This window comes from Pholis gunnellus, assembly GCF_910591455.1.
Source record: "Pholis gunnellus genome assembly, chromosome: 4".
Classification (NCBI taxonomy): domain Eukaryota; kingdom Metazoa; phylum Chordata; class Actinopteri; order Perciformes; family Pholidae; genus Pholis; species Pholis gunnellus.
Window position 1 is genome coordinate 19855929 of NC_136530.1, and position 22550 is coordinate 19878478.

The 22550-nt window shown below is 43.0% G+C and overlaps 1 protein-coding gene across 1 annotated transcript in view; it reads right to left on the reverse strand.

Annotated features, from left to right (window-relative positions):
- LOC306695395 (carboxyl-terminal PDZ ligand of neuronal nitric oxide synthase protein-like) overlaps positions 1-22550 on the reverse strand; it is a 147213-nt gene that overhangs the window by 20016 nt on the left and 104647 nt on the right. The window contains exons 9-10 of the mRNA XM_079158625.1: positions 14755-14920; positions 11783-11959 (exon numbers count right to left, since the gene is read on the reverse strand). Of these exons, the coding sequence (XP_079014751.1) occupies positions 11783-11959; positions 14755-14920 (343 nt within the window). The remainder of the gene's footprint in view (positions 1-11782; positions 11960-14754; positions 14921-22550) is intronic.

The window sequence follows — 22550 nt, forward strand, 5'->3', positions numbered from 1 at the left end:
TATATATCAGGCAATTAAGATGCCTGATATATATGTGTTCGATCTATGTATGTTCAATTGATTGACTCAGGCTCCATCGACAAAGCTGACCTCTCTGCCTCTTGTGTCGCAGCCGACCTGCCCTCCTCTATTTAGACAGGCGCTACCTCAACGTAAACACGGCAGGGCAGCAAACGTCGAAATCCATCCCCAAAAACATTAGCCAGCATCTATCTTGTCGTGACAGGCTGAGCCTCCCAGTCTCACGGGGAGACAGAAGCCCCATTAGCAAAACGGATTGGTCTCCTCCTTCTCTTCTTCTATAGTTTCCTCTTCTACCTAAAGTAACCTTTCCACAAACTGCACCTCTGTTTTTTCCCCCCACTGGGGCTTGTTTCATTGTCGGGAGCAGTGTTTAGGCTACATGGCACCAAAACTGTCAAAGCCTCCATCATAATACTAATGAAGCTCTGCTATAGAGTTTAGACCAGGCAACGAATGATCCCACATAATCTCCTCTGAATCCAATACAGATTACATTCTTGTAAACAGGATGAGGTGAGTCAACCTGCCCTGACTGTTCAGTAGAAGAGCAATTACTGCGGCAGCCCTTTGCCTTCAAATCATCTTGAGGGCACCTCAGATCGTCAGCCAGAGAGGCTGCAGCGCAGCACACAGATCTCTGCCACAAAACAATTGTCTTTCTTTGGCGCTGTGTGTATTTGGTGTTAAATGTGTTGCATTTTGGTACGGGCACATTGCATTTCTTAGCAAAACAGCATCAATTCAGCCTGCAGTGCATCATCCTTGTGTGCATGCGCAGTTACAAACAAAAGAAGAAACCGTTTAAGAGCGTTACAGGGAAAAGTTACAACGGCGTGAACTCAGCTCGACTCAAGCAAGCTCATAGCGAAGGTCAAGCCAGCTACCGATGTCCAACAGGGCAAAGAGATGTGGACGAATTATCTAGAACTATCTAAGTTATAACTTGTGTTTCGTCACAACTCTTTGGGTCTTGACCTGGTCTTTAAAAGCACAATGTAAAGCTGTCCAAACTATCCCTGAAAAGCTCAACGTCCCCATCGTTGCGTTGTAGTAATATTTAACAGGACTATCACTATTAATCAGCTGTCAATCACACAAAGTGGCAAAAATGCACTGGCACTGAGAATTACACGCAGGCTAGAAATGAAACAAACAGATCTGATAATGTACTGCCTCCAGTCGACACATACAGTAGCACTTGTTTCGGCTACCGTATCCAGCTCAAGAACACATTGGAAACCCTCTATTTAAATAGCCTCTTTCCACTGCCATGCTCCCATCATCATTACAGCAGTCTAATGTTTCGGTTAAACGTGAAGTATTTTTTGCTGCTGCCTCGCAAGCAATTCACCCTCTCATCCTGCCGTGACCTTGCAGACCCCGTAAGATACTTGAGACGCTAAAAAAGGAGATTCAATTATGATGTTATTCCCCACAAACTCCCAAAAGAGCCGCAGGAGCATCCTTGTACCCGACTGATGTGTCTCTCAATGACACAAACATGGGCATTAGTGTGTCCTCTGTCATACAGGTTAGTTAAGGACAGAGAGGAGAGTGAACAGCCATCAGAGGGGGGATAGTGGATGGAAATGTTGTGCAAATGTTTACACTTTGCACGTACAAGAGAGTTTCTACCAGGTCAGCAAGAAATACTGGCAAATATTCTGAACAAGACATGTTTACCAAATCACCAAAAAGTGTCATTTTGACCTGATGATGGTGCTAGATTATAAAGAGATGGATCACCAAAGTTAGTACAATTCATCACGACGGGGACATAAATGTGTGGACCGGCTTTCATGGCAATTCATCAAATAGGTGACGAGACACTAAAACCTAAAACGTTACAGTGCTGCAAGACAGTCAGATACATGAATGTCTGTGTAAGTAATATCAGACTTATTGACTTTTCAGACTGACTTTGTTTGTTTTCAAATCGTGTCAAAATGAATGCACATGGGTAGCAACCCTTCATCAAAGACGCTGAGATACTTTGCCAAGTTCTCTACATACTGCGGCCTCATCAGACCACAATGCATTGCAGCCACAGCGCACGCCATGTTACTAATTAAAGGGAACGCGTGTCCGTTTTTTTCTCAGCTGGGAATGCCTGCTCTCTTATACGTGTTGCTCGCTCTCCACATGCCTGTAAAAACCCACAACCACATGGAATGAGTTCACTCCACTTTGCTGGAACACGTTCACACACATTCTGGGAAACGACTGACCAAACTAGAAGCAGTACATTACGAAACCGTATCAGGAAATAATGAAATACATCAAACATCACAACTGAGCTACACTAAAACAACATGCTCTAAAACTTAGGTTACGCTCAGCCAAGAAAACAGAAATATAGGATGGCTTAAAAACAGCGAACTACATGCCGCATGGTTGTAACCAGACATGTTCGGGTGCCTCGAGTCTCCTCCCTATCAGTCATCGGATCAATAATTCATTCAGCCATTTGCCAAAGCGCTGTCTGTCTGACCCCGAGGCTCCCTAGAGTGCGAGCGTCTGAGACACAGACGTACATGTAGCCATAAATGAGGCGGCAGGAAACCATTGTGTCACTCTCTGCCTTTCTCTTTCCTGATTCTCTCTGTGTCTGTCCGTGAGGTTTTGTAGTAGAACAGTAATCCTCGTAAGGATGTTTTTAAAAGAAGTGAAATCATGCTGCCAACACCGGGTTTTCTAGAGGGTGAATTTGGGATTTTAGGATTTGAATTTCATTTTAATTGAGCAAGGAATAGGTTTTACATAAGATGTTCAGGTTATGTGAAGGATTAGGTACACTAGTGATTATTGAAAATGTCATTATAAAGCCAGCAAGTTTGGGGTTTGAGCCCGCTGGCCATCTTGGGCCCATCTGTGTGGAGTTTGCGTGTTCTCCTCATGTTAGCTTGGGGTTTTTATCTTCGAGGTTCTCCGGCTTCCTCCAAGAGGTCCATTCTAAATTGCCCACAGATGTGAATGTGAGCGTGAATGGTTGTCCGTCTCTATAAGTCAGCCCAGTGATTGTCCGGCACCAGGGTGACAGCTGGGATTGACCCTGTGAAGGATTAGCGGTTACAGATAACGGAGAGATGGATGGATTTCAAAACCACGGTCATTTATCTGCCGCCTCCTCCTCCTCCTCCCTTGTTCTGTGATTTTGGAACGTTGCTGCCGGGGATTTTCTCCCCTTCAGCCATAAGAGGTTGACCACTGATACTGATGATAAGGTCTGGCTCATAGTCAGCACATTTAGTACATCCTAAAGGTGTTGGATGGGGTTGAGGTCTTTATGGCGCTGGCATTGTGCATGGGGGTGTTATCGGATTGGAACAAGAAGACGACACGCACAGGCTGACTCTCTAAAATATCATTGCAGGCTGCAACATTAAGATTTCCCTCCATTGGAAACAAGGGGTCGAGCCCAAACCATGAAAAATAGCTTCAAACAAAAGCACACAAAAGGACACGTGCATGTGTCCACATGGGCATAAAGCAGCGAGGCAGCTAACCAATGGCATGAAAGGCCTCATAAGTGGGACAAACCTTTAATTCTTTATGTGTTCAACACTATCTGTCAATCTGAGTTTGTTCCTAAAGAGACAAGAGTGAACGCACGGAGCTTCGACGTGTGTCTTAATACGACGCATCAAGCACTAATATGACTGACTAAGAGCTAAAAGTGATCAAAGGCGTCTCTTGTCTTTCCCCTTCAGTTCTTGCTCACCTCAGTGGGAGTTGTTCTCTTTAAAGTCGATGCTGACATTCACCTCCATTTAAGATTAAACGCTTCTATGTTGTCAACTTTCCTTTGTCAGCTCATTTATGCAGAAACACAAAGGAAGCTGCGTAAAAAAAGAGAAGAAACGGGAGAAGACAGACGGGCAGACAGACAGATGTGGCTGAGACGGGCCTTCAGCTGCGCCGCGATTCAAGACCACTTTGCTCTTTTAGACCTTCACATCTGGAGCTCCACATGTTCCAGATTATGTGCAATGCCAAGCCGCCGCTCAGCACGGCCTCTAGCACTGCACCACGGGAACATCAAAGCAGACATGTAGTCAGAGCACGAGGGGCAGCTTTTCTCAAGTCCCCGCTGCCTCCAAATGTGCATGCATATGTGTGTGTGTGCGAATGTTGAGGCAAAAGCAAGAAAAGGCGCCTCCAAGAAAAAGGTCTAATCTAACTCTGCAGTGGCAGCCAAAGGGTTAGAGATGTGAGCGGAAGGTCGCCAGTTCAAATCCGATGACCTGATGGTAAAATGCGGTCAGGGATTGTGACTGTAATGCTTTAGAAGGCAGCAACCAGTAAACGATAGCAGACTGTGTTTACACTGGAGAGACACAAAGTGCACATGGGCTGAAACTAAGAATTCCTTTCACTAACAATTCATCTGTCAATTAAACTATTCATCTTTAGAGTCTATGACATGTGAGAAAGGATGAAAAATGCTTTAAGCAACTTCATAATACATCAAGGTGAGGGCCTCAAATGCTTATTTTGTCCAAAACCACAATATATTCAATTTACAATGATATATAACAGAGAAAACCCAGCAAACGTGTTGGCATTTCTGCTTGATAAATGACATGAACTATTATTTGATAATCAAAATTGTACATTTTCTCTCCATCTTAATTAATCAACTGATCGGTTCAGCCGTAGAAGACACTGAAAGCCGACAAATGCAAATGCAATGTAAGGGACGCTCTAGATGCTGAAGCACACACACACTAATATAAATGTCCTAAGATGCTTCTATTCTCAGGGTGAATCTCGGCTGTTTGGTGGACTCCTGTTTGACTCTGATCGTTAATGCCGAGGTGAGAGGATTAATAGCTCGGCTTTTTTAAAGTCCTTTATTGCCTCTGCTCTTCTGGCGCAGACGTGCTCATTAATTTCCGCCCTGTGATGGTCTGTTTGTGAGTGTTAGTTTATACGTGACCCACCACCTCCTCACGTCTCCGTCTGCACGACTTCACATAAACAACACAACCTCAGGCTACTCCTCACAAGCACAAGGGCTCACTTAGTTAATACGTTGTAGCCGTTTGTGGATGTGTGGTGCACGTCGGGTCAAACTCTGATGATTTTGTTTTTGGGGGCTACTCTCGGATGCATAATGTAGTGGAAAAAAGAACACTATGTGGACACCTGCGCAAATTAGGCGGACACCAGTAAATGACACCGATATGTGAGATATGTGATAGCTGAACATCTTATTCTAAAACCATTAATCGGCTGCTCTGGTAATGCTTTTCTTAGCCTTCGCTCTTTTAGCCCCAAACCTTTTGGAATCAGCTTCCCCAAACAGATTTACTGGTTTTATGGATTGTCTTTATAGGCAAGTCTTTTTTATAGATCTCCATCCCTGTTTTATGTTTTGGTTAGTTTTAGTTTAGTCTGTCTCTCACTGTTTTATATTTTGCAATTTATTTTTACTGTAAACATTACTCTTTTTGTGTGAGTGAAGCATTTTGTAACAGTTTGCATATTTTTTTTATATCAATAAGGCTTTACGTACTTACTTACTTCAGCCCTTTGTATCTGGAATTCAAAGATAAGTATGAGGTTTCATATATGTAGCGTGAGACCAAACAAATGTGTCAACTTGCCATACCGGTTATATCGTGGTAGCTCAACCTTTAAAATCTCTGAGGGAATGTAGGAAATCAATTAGCAGGACTGTTTTACAGCAATATTAGATTTTTGGATGTATGGTTTTTTTCATGCATTAACAATTTATCTGTTGATTTTCCAGAAGATGTATTTTATATTATCAATATGTGACTAACTAAGTTTTGACTCGCACACGACGGAAGCTTTTTTTTGCCTTTGGTCTTCAGCAGTGAAACACATCATCAGTTGGATTGAGGTCATGTGACAGACCCGATCAGTGAAGAACAAATGCGTTCGGCCCTTAAAAACCCCCTGGTTCCTGTGTTTGTGCGTTTAGGATCATTGACCTGCTGCATAGTCCTTAAAACGGGGGGGATGTTTTTGAAAAAGGCACCAGGTCCCAATCTGTTCACCCAAACTCCTTAAAGACTGAAACCCGCCATAACCAAGTATGTGTAGGTATGTCAGACAATGGCTGGCTGAGTCTCGGCTCGGCAACTGTGTCCCTGCAGGTGACAGACCGAGCTTATAAAGAAGTGCATCGATTTGCGATGCTCCCAAGCCGTCGCAGTTGTTAACCCCAGTTTCAACAACACATGCCTGTGACGGGGAAATCGATGCGAGTCACCAAAGCCTGCTCTGCTTGGAGGGACCGGTTGGCAACGTGGCTCTCAGATGGCAACGACAAGCCCCATCAGACAATTAATTAATGCTGAGAGGAGGGAGGAGACCGCAGTGTGTGACAGAGACAAACTGAGACACGGATAAAGACGGAGATCGGACTGGACTGGCAATTCAGCGGCTTAAAGAACAGAGAGTGAAATTGAATTGTTTAAAAAGACCTTTTAAAGAGCATGTGTGAAACATTTTGGGCAAATTAGGATTTACATCAGACATGTCTTCAAAGTTGTCCTATCCAGTAGAAATAAGATACTTGTCCTTCTTGCAGTGTTAACGGAAAACTACAGGAACGTGTTCTCGAAGCTACAGAGGCGATCTTGCTCGCTGCTACCCTGAAGCCAGAGGGTCTGTTATGGGTGCTAGAAGCCCAGTATGGTGACTCTGAAGTAAAGTAGATGATCACAAGTGACCTCACTCTCACATATGCACACCAACAACCACAAATACACACACACACACACACACACACACACACACACACACACACACACACACACACACACTTGCTACAATTCAAATGTATCCTATACATTCATTAGAGGCTGAATCAATAAACTAGTTAAAGATGCAGGAAAGAGTTCAAACTTTACTGAACCTGCCACACAAATAACTTTCAAAAGAAACCAATCTCCCCTCTGCTTCGGCGTGTGATCTCGCTACAAACCCCTGAGCACGGGGGTCTTCACACAGCGGTTACAGACCTCCAGCAAGATAAAAGGCACAGGGTTGTAGTTATTTTTTTGCAACCACACACACACACACACACACACAGCATGAACCGCTAATGGATGAATCAGCAACAAGAGACCGTTTACTGTACGGCTGGCATTTTGGAGAAGTCTGAGGAAGAGCTGGGCTCTAGAGATGACAAGAGAATAAGGTCAAACACATGTGAGAGAAATATAGATGATATGAAAGAGAGCATTCACACCAAAGGCTGGAATGGAGACACGTGTGAAGAGCAGGCTGGGAACAGAAGAGAGGTTTAGCATTAAGAAATGCTAAGGCATGTTAACGGAAATACCACGAGGGTAGGAGGAAGAAACAGAAAACAGAGTTTACACTCTTTGATTTATTTCTATACTTATGATCATGTCCAAAACAGGAACTGAAATATTAGGAAAATACAGTCAAGTCTTCACATTTTCAAGGACCACTTCAGGGTTCGGACTAAACACAGTTGCACCACTGGTTCGAACCAACGTTCGATGCAAAATGCACACAAATTGTGGACAAAAAATGTAACATTAGAACAATGGACAACAAGTCCAAGAAAAGAAAATAGTAAACTTTGATGTTGGGATGCGAGTTTCACCAATTGGCAGCACATTTAAGGCAGGAAATAAAACACAATAAACGTGGACTAGATAAATTGACGAATTATGCTATTGCCATAATGTCATTACTTTGCCCCCAAACTCATGTCTCGCAAATCAATTTGGTTTTAATTGGTTAAAAGCTTGTCCGACAACAAACTCAAAGTTTTTTATTCAGCATGAAATTACATTTTCGTTGTGCTAGAAGAAGTATGAACAAAAACATCTAGAAAATGTCCACTGAAGATTCCCCAATCTAAAAGGCTGGCAAGTAACTAAAAAATGTACTTTCAGGTATTATCGCTTGTATATTAACTGCGTGGTTCCGCATGAATAACGTCAATTATTGGTGACTTGGTGTGGAAATACTTTTAAGTTCAGTCTTAAGCATTTAGGTTTGAACAAAATCTAAATTTGACAGGTAGCTAAAAATGCATCAAACCCCTTATTGACACATTTGTTCTGTGTTTACTTTGTGTTTGCTTCTGTGTGGGCACCAACTTTGCCACCGGACTTTGTCAGACATCACGCTCTCCGTTTTAAATAGACACATTTGCGGGACGAGAGCACAAGAAGGAGGCCTTAAGTAATTACATATTTTAAAAAAAACGTACCGATAGCACCTTCACATAATCACTTTCTTAATGCCCGTTCTCCAGACACGCCCTTGTCTCCAGGCTTCCAGGCAACCTCTCGCTGCATAAGTCAAAAATGTGATTGGGCCTGGTAGCAAAGTAATTTCTTACCTGAAAACGTAATATCTTCTTTGATTAAATGAATCATGAGATGGGGGTCACCTTTTTCAAATCATTGTAATATCAGTGTGAAGATGTGTTTCTCTGGTGATTTATAGCAATAGGTCCCAATACATGTTCTGTCAATTTCAAGGGCAGTTTCATTACATTTCAAATGATCTGATTATCTGACGTTGTTTGCACCGGTTGCTGAAATGTGAGTTAAATGGTATTTTTAGAATTCTGTTGCTGGTTGGAGATGAAATATCTGTTTAGTATTATTTGAGCAGTGAGCTCATATTTATTTTGCCCTGATGGTGTTCTTCAAACGGAGAAGCTGGAGCGTCAGAATTGTACGTGTTAAAAGTCATAGTTATAATTGTTCATGTTATAAAAAGACAGAATAGAAAACGAAACAGGAGAAGGAAAAAGGTAGATGAGGAGACAAGAGAAGAGGATGTTCAGCAGAGGGTGTCGGACAAAGAGAACATCCTTCATCCTGCGTTTCCTGTCGTCCGGGTCAAACGTCAGAGGAACTGACAAACTCTGACGGATGGTGACAGAAAGGAGACAAAGCTAAGAGTGCAGTGGTTGTAAATATGGGTTGGGGGAGTTTTTGAGTGTGTGTTGAGATGATTTATGGCAGATGATTCAACATGAATGAAAAGAAAACACCCCAAGTGAAAAATGTAACGACGGGGCACCCTAGTGGACTGTAAGGCGTCGACCATGAACCACGATGTCCACAGTTTGAGATCGGCCGGGGACCTTTGTTGGTCGTCAACCTCCATCTGTCTCTAACCCTCATTTCCTGTAATTTCTGTAATAAAGGCCATATCAAGAACGGACATACACATATTTAAGCTATTTTTGGAGGCATTTCCACTCCTTTTGACGGTGGCTGCTGGTTTATTCATGGGGCGTCATTGTGCGTTTGTGTAGTTTTGATAGACCCACTGACTCCACCACGCTCGACAGAGACCGATTAAGTAAAGCTGAAACTAATTTCCAAACAAACTTTCAGAGAAATAACATCTCTGATTGAATCTCTGTTATCCTCCAACACAAACGTGTTCAGAAAGCCAGCGACTTAACTGGGAGTTAGTTCAATGGACGCTGATACAATTGGATTGATCCTATCAGCCTAAAAGCTCTTTGCAAAAGATAGCGAGCCCACTGAGAACTGGCCTGATTCCCCTTTAGATCTCTGCGGCATCTACCTTTGCCAAGTACTGGCCTGTGCTAACCCTGCACTGGTTTGACAGGAGTGCTCTGATAATCTGGGGCTACAGTTCGCAGAAAGAAAACCCTGTGGCTTTCCTCGTGAAACAAAATGAACGCTTTTAATACTGCTTTGTGCTTGGAGGCCATACACAGAGCTGGGTTTGAACAAATGAGACCACTTCTGGCTGTCATCCGTGAGCTGCTGTTCTGGCACGTGGGGAAGAGTTTTTTTGTTTACGGGAGGAATAAAAGAAACAAACGGCATTCCTCGAGGTCCAACTAATCCTGGCTTTACATAAATTAAGAAGCGGGGGGGGGGGGGGGGGGGGGGAATGTGTGGACGAGTGAAGAGAGTGCAAACATGCTCCGACTACCAAGTCAACAAACTGTGAGGAGACCGAAAGAGTCAAGGACGGAGCAGTTCAACACTTCTGTGGGATGACATAGAAAACAAAGTTTGTACATACAGTACAGACACAGATCTTTCTCTAAAAATAGTCTTTGAAGAATAATAACTAATTATGAGCTCAAGAAAGGACTTCCCCCCCCTCTCCAAACATAGAGACAGTGATAAAGTTCTTTCCTGGAGTGGGCTGAAGTGTTCATCAGAAGAGTTTCTCTCCAGCAAGGACAGGAGCTCATCAGTCTCTCCGGTCCTCAAAACCCCGTCGTCTTGTTCCTGCCAGCTCGGCTGACAGCTACGCATCCCAGTCCCGACAAAGTGAAAGCTCGCCCCTGAACTAACCTCCACTTTTAGAGACAAATTCAATCCGTTCAATGAAAGGAGGAAAGACTCTGAAGATAAACTCCCTGATTTTGTGATAGAACTCTCAAACTGAAATTCAGCAGCAGAGAGCCGGGAGGAGACTTTGGGAGCGTGTGTGTGTGATATACGGATTTGAGGTATGTGTGCGTAACAAAGAGAGAAGGCCAAAGCAAATGAAGGAAAGAAGACTGTAAAGAATACGTGTGCATGCACATAGATTAGATCCACACAGTTGTCTCTTGAGACATGTATCACAGGTGTGACCGGTAGGGGATACTTAAGGTGATGCTAATATTCCTCAAGTGGTTTTAAGCCTCACCAGGGACCCCAGTTGTTGCTACTGCCTCGTACATTCATGTGGCTCCTCTCAGCTTCAGATTTAGGACTTTTGTCTCAAGTTAAAACTTGTTTAACTCAACCTGGAGCCCTGATCCACCACCGCCTGACAGCCCTGACACTTCATACAACATAGTAATAATAGTAAATAAATAATTTGGTCAATAAAATATATAGATTTTGCCTGTGAAGCATGTCAAAACAGACACAAAAGGGAGGAGGGCAGTGTCCTTGTAGCAACTTATCCAGTGTAATAAGTGAGCAAATAAATACATGTCGCTAATAGTGGCAGCACTGAACGCATAGCACCCCAGTCAGTGAGCAAGGGAGAAAATCTGCAGCCAACCCACTTCTATCAAAGTAAACCAAGTTGCTAAGATTCTCTTCCCTCTGCTGAGTAAAAACCCTAAAGACGCACGAGTGGCTCCTGTGTTCAGCATCTCTACGTTAGCCAACCACATTCAGTTTGACCAGATCAGGGCTACTCCAGTTTCCGCCTACGGTGGATATGCTTTCATCTATTTTGAGTCTTTCCTTTCTCTTCTATGCAATCGCAACTATATTACACCAATATGTTGGCGTAAGCCTTGTATATATGACTGTCTGACAGAGGTTAGTTCGCTACATGGTTATTCCTACAGGGTAGTTTGTGTGAATGGACAGACTGTCGATTCTTCCGGGGGGCAGGTTAGTGCGTTACACCGCTATTTCATCTCCCAGACAGTCAGGAGCTCCCTGTCTGTTGAGAACATTAAGCAGCCTCAGCGTCTCCTCGTCCCTCCCCCAGCCAAAGATCTCCATCCCCTCCTCCTCATCGTCCTCCCCATCGTCCTCATTGTCATCGCTGTCGTCCGTGTTCGACTCGTACTCCGAGGCGATGCCCGACTCGCGAAACCTGTCGGCAAAGTCCAGGCAGCCCAGAGATTTGAGGTCGTGGGACAACAACTTCACCGTGCCCTCAGACACCTCTTGGCCTTCGCTCTCGGGCCTGTCGGCCTTGTGCAGCGGGGGAGGCGAGGGGAGTTGAGGAGGCGGAGGCCCCGGGAAGAAACGGAAACACTCCAGTTTGAGAAGACACTTGTCCCTACCTAGGGGGCTTCCCAGAGTCCCATTGGAAGACAAGAAGGCGTTGCCAGTCCCGTCGGTGGAGCCCAGCGCGGGCAGGTTGAGGGCGGACACATCAGGTTTGGGTGTTGTGGGGTCGCAGATCACTGGAGGTACCGTAGACCGGAAGGTGATCTCCAAGAGACTGTCCTGAGATCCCACTGCAGAGAGGAGATGAGATAGAAAAGTGATGAATGAGCAAAGGAATAAAGGACACATCATATTTCATACTACATTCAAAAGTTCCACTGTGCCTCGATTTAAATTCATCCGCCGTCACCCCTCCTGCTGGATCATGACAGAGGAATAATGTATGTGAGATAGATATCTGCGAATTGTGGCGGAAACCGGTCCCTACAAACTCGAACAAAATCAATCACTCAGTTACCAATAAATCAGTTTTGAATTGGGCAAGCAAGAAAAAAAGAAAAACACGTTTGAAAGCATTTCATCATCGTCGGGGCTGCTCACTGAAACACGTTTTGTTTCCTGCTTCATGGAAACGGAGGACAGACCTGCAGCTCAAAAACTGAGAGCAGGATACATTAAAAGGAGTACTTCTAATACGAACCCTTAATAAGCATTAAAAGATGAAAAGAAGTGTGTAGTTGGCTCCTTCGTGTCAGTTTGGATTCACAGCCGTTTTAGTGTTCTCAAAAAGCAGCAACAGCATCTATAAAAATATCCACAGAAACGTCTGGGACCGCCCCTTAGGTATAATCTGTTTCCTCTCTGTTGTGCGACGGAAATCTAAAGTCTGCGGCGCGGTTTTATCAGACACACATGGAGCGTGAAAGGCAATGTTCGGGTCGAACAGTGAGTGAGCGAGAAAAACTAATTAAAAGATGCATTACAAAGCACGTGGGGATTCAACCGAAAGCAGCGCTGTGTTAGAACAGCTCGGGGGGGCAGAGTCGTCGGGGGGGCGTGTTGTTTAAGGTACCGGTGAGAAAATCAAATAAGATCCAGGAAGTCATGCTGGAAGTAACAGATTCATGTGTTTCATGGCTTATCAGACACTAACACTCTGTGATACTCAAAGACACCGTTTCACAACTCTGGAAACTTATCACAGAATTCAAAACATGTATTTTAGGAGTATTCCTTCAAGAGGATCCCCACCTCTTCTCAGCCAGAGCCAGACCAGGTTTCATGCTGCAGCATTATACTGAATGCTGTAAAAAGGCTTCTCCAGGTGGACATTGTGGCAGCAGAAAAGAAAGCACGTGTATCTAATCACATTAATGATCTCCGTTACATTCACGGTGGGTCAATAACAATGCAGAGCCAACTCTTCAACTGACACACTGCAGCTGAAATGCACCCGTAGTTGATGCATATCTGTGCTAGACGTCGTGAGAGAGGTCTATTGCATCAAAAATGTCGGATGCATTTCATGATGTATATTTTGAGATTTCATCGTATATTTTTTGCGTCCACATCACGGTTTTCCTAACCTTGTGCGAAATGAGGTCATTAAAAAAAAAATGTCCAACATGCAGAAGTGGCAAATAGAGAATACTTCCCCCACTGACTTTCTGAAAGGTCGGCCGATAAGATAGCGGATTTCCTCTCGCAGGGTGGAAACTGGAGGGCAGGCTGGACTGCGATAGTACGGAGGAGATTGTCTCTGTCTGATTAGTCAAACAGGCTTAACACAGTGTGAAGCTGCTGGGATGGAGACAGAGAAGACACGAGGTCCTGGACGAAAAAAACAGCTACCAAAACGTGTGACGTGCATGATAAACGGAGCATTGAGGGGAATCCAGTCTCACATGGGTACTCACAAGCTGGAATTTCTATAAAGATGCATTTCTATGTCTGCAGTACCATCTGTCTGTCTGTATGTGTGCATGTAGAGGCTGGTTACTAAGGACAGGGCTACAGTTACTCTCTAACTTTATCTTTAAAGTTACTACAAGGAATATTTAAGTGGTCATGAAACAGACTCGATTAATACTGATGCCTCTATATGACTTACATAAGCAAACGAGACTGTCAGCGAGAATATTGGCTATTACTTTATGGTTATTCTTAATGCCTGCCATCTGGTCCAATTCTCCGCAGAAACAGACGGAAAACCCACTCGGCTCAGACTCCATCGGGGCGGCACACCGGCAGGAGGATGACAGCTCAGCGCCCCGACAACTCCCCCTGCCAGGAGCCGAGCTTCACCTCACTGCTCCGTCAGTCCCACGCTGGGAGCCAACACTGACACCACGATGCTGGCGGACCAGGAAGGAAGGGAGTTTCACGGGAACCAGAACCAGCACTGCGCGGAGCCGACTGTCAGACCCTGCTGTAATATCATTAGTGCCATGTCTTTTGTGAAATGGACCTTGAGACGGTGCAGATAGTCGTTCCAAATGGTGCGCAATTCATGGGGCCACCTGCGTCTGCAAACCATTCGTGGTGAATTCGACCATTTAGTTTATTTCAGTTAAACTTCCAGGAATTTATTAAATTACTTTTAAACATTCCGAGAAAGAAATAATCCTTCAAATCATTTTTGTTACTTTCTCAAGTATTGACTTATATATTGTCGATATCATATGCATTATGATGTCCAAAGGCAGAATAAATGTCTACTGTTAATATATATATATATTAATAACTCATTGAGAGGACAGTGCTGTATTGGCAGAGGTCTAAGCTATTCTAGTAAATAAGATTTAACTAAGAATCAATTACGATTGTTTTTTTACATATCATTTGCATATAATTACCGTAATATTATTTTAAGTGAAGGATTGATGGGCTGTTGATCACCCATGCACATATAATTCATGTTTTCAATGGATATCTTCCTGCTCACCGGTCTCTTTACTATACCGGATCAAAATGAGATCAGAATAGCTCAAAGAGATCGAAGGGATGAGATGTTGCTGCAAGCGTGCACTCATTGATATAAACTCCAGCATGCAGTATATGTACTGTATGTGCACACGTCTCTTACTGGAGTTTGGTCCAGACATCTTGAGCTCCAGCTCCTGAATCTGTTTAACCAGCAGGGAGATGTGCTGCAGCAGGTCTTTGTTCTGCAGCAGCAGCTGGTGGACTCTGGCCTGGGCCTCCAGCCGGGCCGTGGCCTCCGCAGTCAGCTGGTCCTTCAACAGGTGGACCTGCACAGGAGGAGGTGAGTCGAGATGGACCGATAAGAGGAGGAGGGAGGAAGGAGATGGGAACAGATGCTCAGTGCAGTGTATACAAACATTTTCCCCGGGTCAATACTTACAGAATCAGCACTACTTCAAACTCTTATCTGAATTCCACAAACGCACAGACGCACCGCACACTGCTCCACTTGAAGGCTCAAACTGTGTTGACCCTTCAGATATGATTTGCTTTGTCAGTGAAATCAGGAGTGAGTGCTTCAAATATTTGAGCAAAGAAATCACCAACGCACTGAAAAAGTGTCCACCAAGCTTTTTGTTGAGCTGATATTTTTCATCCTGAATGACAAACTTTCGATTAAAGGTGCTGCATGGTGAGCAGCACGGTGATATTTGGACACTTATAAGTCCTCATTCTGAGTCGCCACTTCCTGGTGTGTTGCGTAATGTAATTGTACATTTTGTGTCAGTTTTAAAAGGTTGTTAAATTCTTTTAATAAATTCTTCCCACAAAGCAAATTGAATCTTTTCTAAATATAAGAAAGAAAAGGTAAAGAATCTGCTTCTAGATTAGAGGAAATGACTTCGGAGACAATAACAACATTGTCTGACCAAAGGGGCAGAATTTTAGCACACATGAAAAGAGATGATGCCTTGATGTGGCTTCTAAGAAGAAGAAGCATCTATCAGATATGGGAGAAACATCCACATTGATTTAGTGTAGTAAATTAGAATGCAGTTATTAAATTAAACATTAACTTTAAGGGGCAAATGGGTAAAATTGCTATCACAAAAGCAGCTTTTGTTGTTACAAAATGTAGCCTGTGTTTCGGCCTTCACCTTGTAACTACTTGCGTCAGGAAATGAGAAGCTTGAGGATTTGTCCGGCTCAGCTCAGCAGGTGGCAGTGATTGATCGATCGCACTGTATTTTGACTGCGTGGTAATAAATTAAAGCAACACTTGAGGAAAAAACGAAAAGTGTTGTTCCAGTCGGAGGCGAACAGATCAATCAGTGACAATCTGCTAGCGGAAAAACCTCACAAGCAGAGCTGCTGGTCGCGCACGGGGCCGAAGTTTGATAACCCATAGATGGACACGTTTCATGTAAAGCAGCGAGTTGAAGCAGTTTCAAGTAACGATGCTGACCAGCTGACGAGGGACATCCAGAAATAGAAACTTGTGATCTTCCTGGTTTGACCATGTATGCACTTTGAAAAGTGCTGAATATTTATGACTTTGACTATTTTGTTAATTAACGAATGCCATTAGGAATATGATATATCTAATTATTCTCAAGTGTTAAGCATATTCATCACAACCATTCATTTGTTTCACAATTCTTGGTCCAAGGTAATGAAAAAGACGTGATTGATAGATTTGAGATCTTTGTTATTTCTGTGGCTTTATACCCGTCTATTACATCTTTATTACAGGCGTAGCAGAGCTCCGGTGGCTGCTCTGATCCTCGTGTAACCTTAGTGCCACAGTCTGCTGTGGTCTGCAAGATTAAAGCAAGAGACTCTATTTCAATTTCAGACTGAAGGCTAAGGCTGCTTTTACATTCTGAATCATTTATTATAGCGACGCATGTCCACACACACGCTTTTGTAGCAGCAATGAGTCCCCTTTTTACTTCAAAGTACTCTCCAAATCAAATGTTAGTGGCCCCGCCTCACCCGACTCCGCCACCTCCAAACCTGAGCACATAATTGCTTTCAACAATTTGAAAGAAGACATTTTCAAGGTTTCAGATCGAAAGAATGGGCTCAGAAGAAGCCCAGTGTTGAAGGAGCCCACTTACTAATGACTTTCTGACAAGAGAGGCTGCGCGGCTCTCACTACTTTGATGAAGCTCAAGCCTGGAATTTGAACATAGTCCAGCCGGACTTCAAATGTCAACGGTGTAATAGCCGAAGAGGCGCTGAAGGAGAGAATGTCAAAACGTGCTTTTATCCACCGACACTACATGCATGTTGAAAAGTAAGAATCTTGAAGTGCTTCTTACTGCTGACGTTAGGACGTTTTCTTCTTTCTCTAACAGCTTCTTGTCAGTAAACCATTTCTTCTCTGTTGTGAACATATAAACAGCCTAATCAGAGTGCGTCAGCGGCGGCCCGTAAAATATCTAGGAAGGCAGCTGGTGTGAAGGAGCCGACAAGAGCAGTATAGTATTTGCAGGGCGCCGTGAATCACGGGGCCCTGTGTGGAGGTAAAAGTCATTGAAACTCGTAATGACTCCCTGGTTTCTCATTTCGGCTTGATGTGGTAACCGGGGTAGCGTGGATATCTGGGCTCTTGACGTCAGTGGGGACACGTGTCCAGGGAAAAAAAAAAAAAAACTACAAAACAAACTGTAATTGAGATTTGAAACACTGCAGAAAGTCCCTCAGTATTTCATGAGCCGTCTGAAAATCTATTGAAAATGCTGAGATGAGGTTGACTCCAGATGTTTACTTAACAGTTTTATTTTGTCTTTAACTCATAGACTGCGTTATTGTTCCAACTGGTACTGTATCTAGTAATGTAGCACAATGTTATATTTCTATCAATACCTCCCATGTTATTGCTGAGCCTGTTGGGCGCTTCTCCTTTCAGTACCTGATTATGTAGCATAATGATGTCTACACATTAATATATACACACACACACACACACACACACTTATATATAGACAAACACTGAAATCATGTCTTGAAATTGACTTTTTTTGCTTGTGCCATGTATGCATTTCATTCTGACATGATTCAGATTTACATTAGATTTCTAGTGTCTAAAATCTCACATCCACTCCTCAGACAGAAAAACAAGGAGACGCTCGTCCACTTCCATTATCCTTGTACTTGCCAACAAATGGCGGTGATTTCAGAGTGTGCTGCGGCCAAGCTGCCTCTGCAGAACTCATTTGTAAAGACCGAGGCCCTGATGCTGACTTTGGCGGTGTGATTTACAGCTTGAGCTAAGGAAGAGTGCAGCTTGACGTTGACATTATGCTGCCCTGCTGACACCTCTAACCGCCTTGGGAGCAAGTGTCACATTCGTCCTGATGCTGTCCATGTTGAATGTCTTCTCACTGAGCTGCGATGGCCGGTGAAAGGACACTGAGCAATCTCATGCATAAACAGTAGTTTAAAAAAAAAGAGAAAAAAAAAGCAAGACAAGCAAAAAGAAAGGAAAAAAAGAAAGCTAGGAAAGAACTCTTCTTTTAAAAAGTCAGACCGTGGCTTTGTCGTATGAATATCTGATCCAAAAGAGACCGTGGTCTCGTTGGGATGCGGCCACACACGGTTCCATTTGGTTTCATGGTGCAAATGTACAGACCCAGTGTCTGTGGAAACAAGAGGCAGGTCCAACAGATAAAATATAAAAATGGAATGAAAAATTGACAAGATGAGAAATGATAAGCCGTAAATTATTAACGGTGTTATCTCTCCCGTTTCCTTTGGTCTGTTCATCTGGCCATGTGTGTCTCCATCTCATTGCCTTTTTATGGCTCCACCTGATCCCTTAATTCATAAATTAATACAATATTTAATAAGCACTTTCATTAGGCTCGTCTTTGGGAGACCCTTGAGCTGAACAGACAGTTTGATCCATAAATCAAATGACAACATACATAGTTTGTCCATGCCGTCTAGAATTACACATAGACGTGTTTTCAGATCTGATGCTCTGACCACTTTAAGGCTAGAGGAGCTTTGTTATGTTTACAGTAAAGAAAACACATGTTAAAGGTTAGGGAACGCCCACGGCTGTGGTTAAAACTAAATCAGTTTTATTTATACCGTATTATGTATTCTTGTTTGTATTCATTTGTCTTTGTTATATGTATTATCGTCTTGTTAAATGTACATTATATTAGTCTCCTTTGAAGGGCTTTATAACTTGCTTTGAAAAGTGCTAGACATAAAGTAATTGTTATTCCGCCTCATACACTAGTATTTTTTCGGGACCACAAACAAGGTAAACAAAACCGTGTTCCACCACTGAATGTCTGGTCTGCAAAAATAAAGCAAAGAGTAGAAGAAATATTCACACCAAAAGAAGATTCTTACTAAAGTATATTGACACACTGCACAGGATAATGACACCATGATCAAGGGGGCTCTGTGGTACTTGATATACTGCATGACCACCGTCCATTATGCGTCACAACATTTATTACCAAGACTATGATTTCTCCTGCATCACTAAGTGTGTGGAAATGTAGCCCTATGATGCTGCTGTAACGCTTTATTTCCACATTATCTGATTCCATTTCTATGGATGTTGTGCGTCCGTGCTGCAACAGATTGGTATAAAAGGCCAACACAATCTAATCCCGCATCCAAAGATTACAAAAAAAAGGAAGAATGAACACAGTAAACCTGGATGTCAGACATGTCGATATTCTTTTTAAAACCTAAAGAGAGGAGATCTGAAACGTCCTGCTGAAAGTAGGACCCAGACAAAGAGCCAATTAAAAAGCTGTTCCCCTTGTGTTTCCCTGTGGTGGTCCCTCGGTAGTAAACCTACTGCTACCCGATGCTTTCTGCCATCGTATCCGAGCATCGGGAAATTGATGGAGCTTCAAGTAACTGAAGTGACTCCTTCAAGCTGTAATTAGGAAGCAGCATCTCTCTTCCTTTTTAGTGCTTTCTTTGTTCAAAACAGAACAGAACAGCGCCCGAGGACAATTTTCATCTTCCCAACTCCTTCTCTCACAACTGTTTGATATTCTCTCTTCCTAAAATGGAAAACACGTCTCTGGTTTAACTGATTTCAACATACAGTAGCATACAAAAGATATTACGTACAGTTCTTGCAGTTGGCTCCCTGTGATCATCCAGTGGATTCTAGCTCTCACTGTGCGTTTGCTGTTTAGGGTTTAGAATAAGTGCCACACAGACTAGACAGTCCTCTGCAAAACCACTGAGGCACAGAGCACGTGGCACTACATCCAGCGATAAAACAAGAAAATCGAGACCTCGAGATTTAACTCCTAATCTAAAAATGCAGATGTCATAAAAACAAAACGGATGATAAATGAAATGATAGTTTCCCTTTCAGACGAGATTGAGAAGAATGGTCTCTCCCACTGGTAGCATAAAGGGATTAGGACCGTTGGTTGTGCGTCGTGGCTCCACAGTATTGGTTGGCGAGGACGTACTCTTCACACAGGATTACCATCATCGCATTCCCCCGCCCACGCCGGGCCTCTTTGATTTGGAAATGTTTGAAACCCCTCCAACGCCTGTTGGTCTTTATTTATTATCTCATCAAACGGAACGATCATTTTAGTGGTGCAACGATAAGGAAAGCATTAGAAATGCACTTGCACTTCTGTGCATAAGACAGCGCGAGTGTGATTGATGAAGTGAGAGAGAACCAGAAAAGTCCAAGCGACAGTGTGGGAGGACGGGAGGTAGATGTTTTTGAACGATGTGGAAGGAGAAATGAGAGAGAGACCAATGAATACAAAGAGAAAAAAACAAGAGAGGGAAGGCAGGTGGAGGTGGCAGGAGAAAATAACAGGTTAAAAATAAAGTATGGAACAAACAAAAGCAGGAGTAGGAAGTCAGGAACGAAATGGAGTGAGGAAGGACTGAAGGAAAGCTGGATAGACACAGGGACGGAGAGAGGGGGTTCAATCGTATTAAGCAGTGACAGAGCAGCATCTGCGGAGCGAACTTCCTCTCGAAACAGATCGTCCGTGTGTTCCCTCATTTTCCTGACTTCATTAAACATCTCCACTTCCACTCTTCCCCGAGTGAGTCGTGATTAGCGTCCATTTACTGTGACCTCTGCTCAGCCTCCGCAGCAGCGTTCAAAATCAAGAACATTTTCCCGGTAAGTTTTCCTGGTCGGTGCCACAGAGTCACAGGCACTTTCATCAGCACAGAGGGCAACGGTGAAAATAATCCCCTCTTTGAAGTAATTTCTTCCTTATTAAGCCGGGACGACAAAAAACCGCTGCCATACTGCAACATCGCTTTGAAAGTCAGCTGCTTTCAAAGAAAGCTGAAGGAAAATAGGGCTGCAATTAAAGATTGTTATCATCAGCGATTAATCTGCTGATTTTACTCATGATTAATCTATTATTCATTTAGTCTATAAAACATCCGTAAACAGTGAAATATGCAAATCAGAAGTTCCGAGATCCCAATGTTTGACTCGCGTTATATGACCGATATGAAAAAAAGAAGAAGAAGAAGATATTGAATATGCAAATTAATATAAAACAGATAAAAGTAACATTCTCACATTAGGGAAGACTGAACCAACGAATGTTTATTATGTTTGTTTGAAGATGATTGATAAATTCTTACAATAGTTGCAGATTAATTTTCTGTCAATCTGAATTGTTTCAGCTCAGAAGAAAAAAAAACGCAATAAATATGACGAGGAACGTAACAAATGCAGATGCAGGAGTCGCTGAACGGTACGATGGAAATGATGCGTTTCATTTGGAAGAATGGTGTTCTATATTATATATAGCATCTGCAGTACATTATATTATACTATATTTACTGCGTCATTTTGCCACTGAAAATAAAAACAACATTATATAAGAGACATTTCAGAATGTAAATGAAAGAAAAGACTATAGCTGAAGAACATAAACAGGGTCAAGGCAACTCAATACGACTCATGTTTTCTCGGCTGCAAGTCTTTGCTCATCATTGGTGTGCGTCGTTGCGTTAACATTGAACAAGAACATTATTATGGCGGAGCTGCACTCAAACCTGACAACTCTGTGGAATCAGTGGGGGCCAGGCGTTTCTGCAATTCCTGCCTTTAACACAACTAAGTATTGAGTTTTTTAGTCTGGTGTGAAACTGAGGCAACGACACCAGGGAAAGCTTTTTAGTTTTGAGCGGAAAACAAAGTCAAAACACACACACACACACACACACACACACACACACACACACACAACTACAAATGTGCGCACACGCATTTTACTAGTGTGACAGCCAAGTAATCCCTCTCTTCCTCTATGTCTTCACCCACAATGTGCATTTGGCACTCTGAATTCAGAAAAGCTTTTAACAAATAAAATGTATAATGACGATTATAATTATTATTATTTGGGCAGAACTCATCTCGTTACGGTCTACTGTTTGACCTTCTTTAATAATATGTATCACTATCGAGATTCACTTCAGTGGACTGATGACTTAGAAAGCCTGTAGACTAGAAAACAACGAGTATGTGTGTGTTTGTGTGTTTGTGGACCACAGCTCAACATTAGCATCAGCTTAAGATGCTATGTTGTAGTGTGTCAGCTTAATAATGACAATTTGACATCAAAGAATAAAAGCTTTTTTACAGTGACCAAACAATCAGTCTTTGTAGTTTGGGTTTTGTCTGATTTGAATATCAGTGAACTCGTCCACCCTAACTTCTGGTATACAGACAGCAGTAGTGCTGACGTTTTTAATCCAGCAAGGTTCCTTGTTCATCCAATTGTTTTTCCTTTCAAATTAACTTTTTTTATGGACATTTGTGCGGATTCCCACAACAGATCCATTGGTCCTCCAGCATTAAAGTCTAGGATTGTGGGTCCCTCAAATGACCCGATTGTCTCTACGTTCAGAGATCTGTCTCGATTCTCCTTGGACAGCTGAATCCCCTCTCACGGACAGTTGAAGAGACGG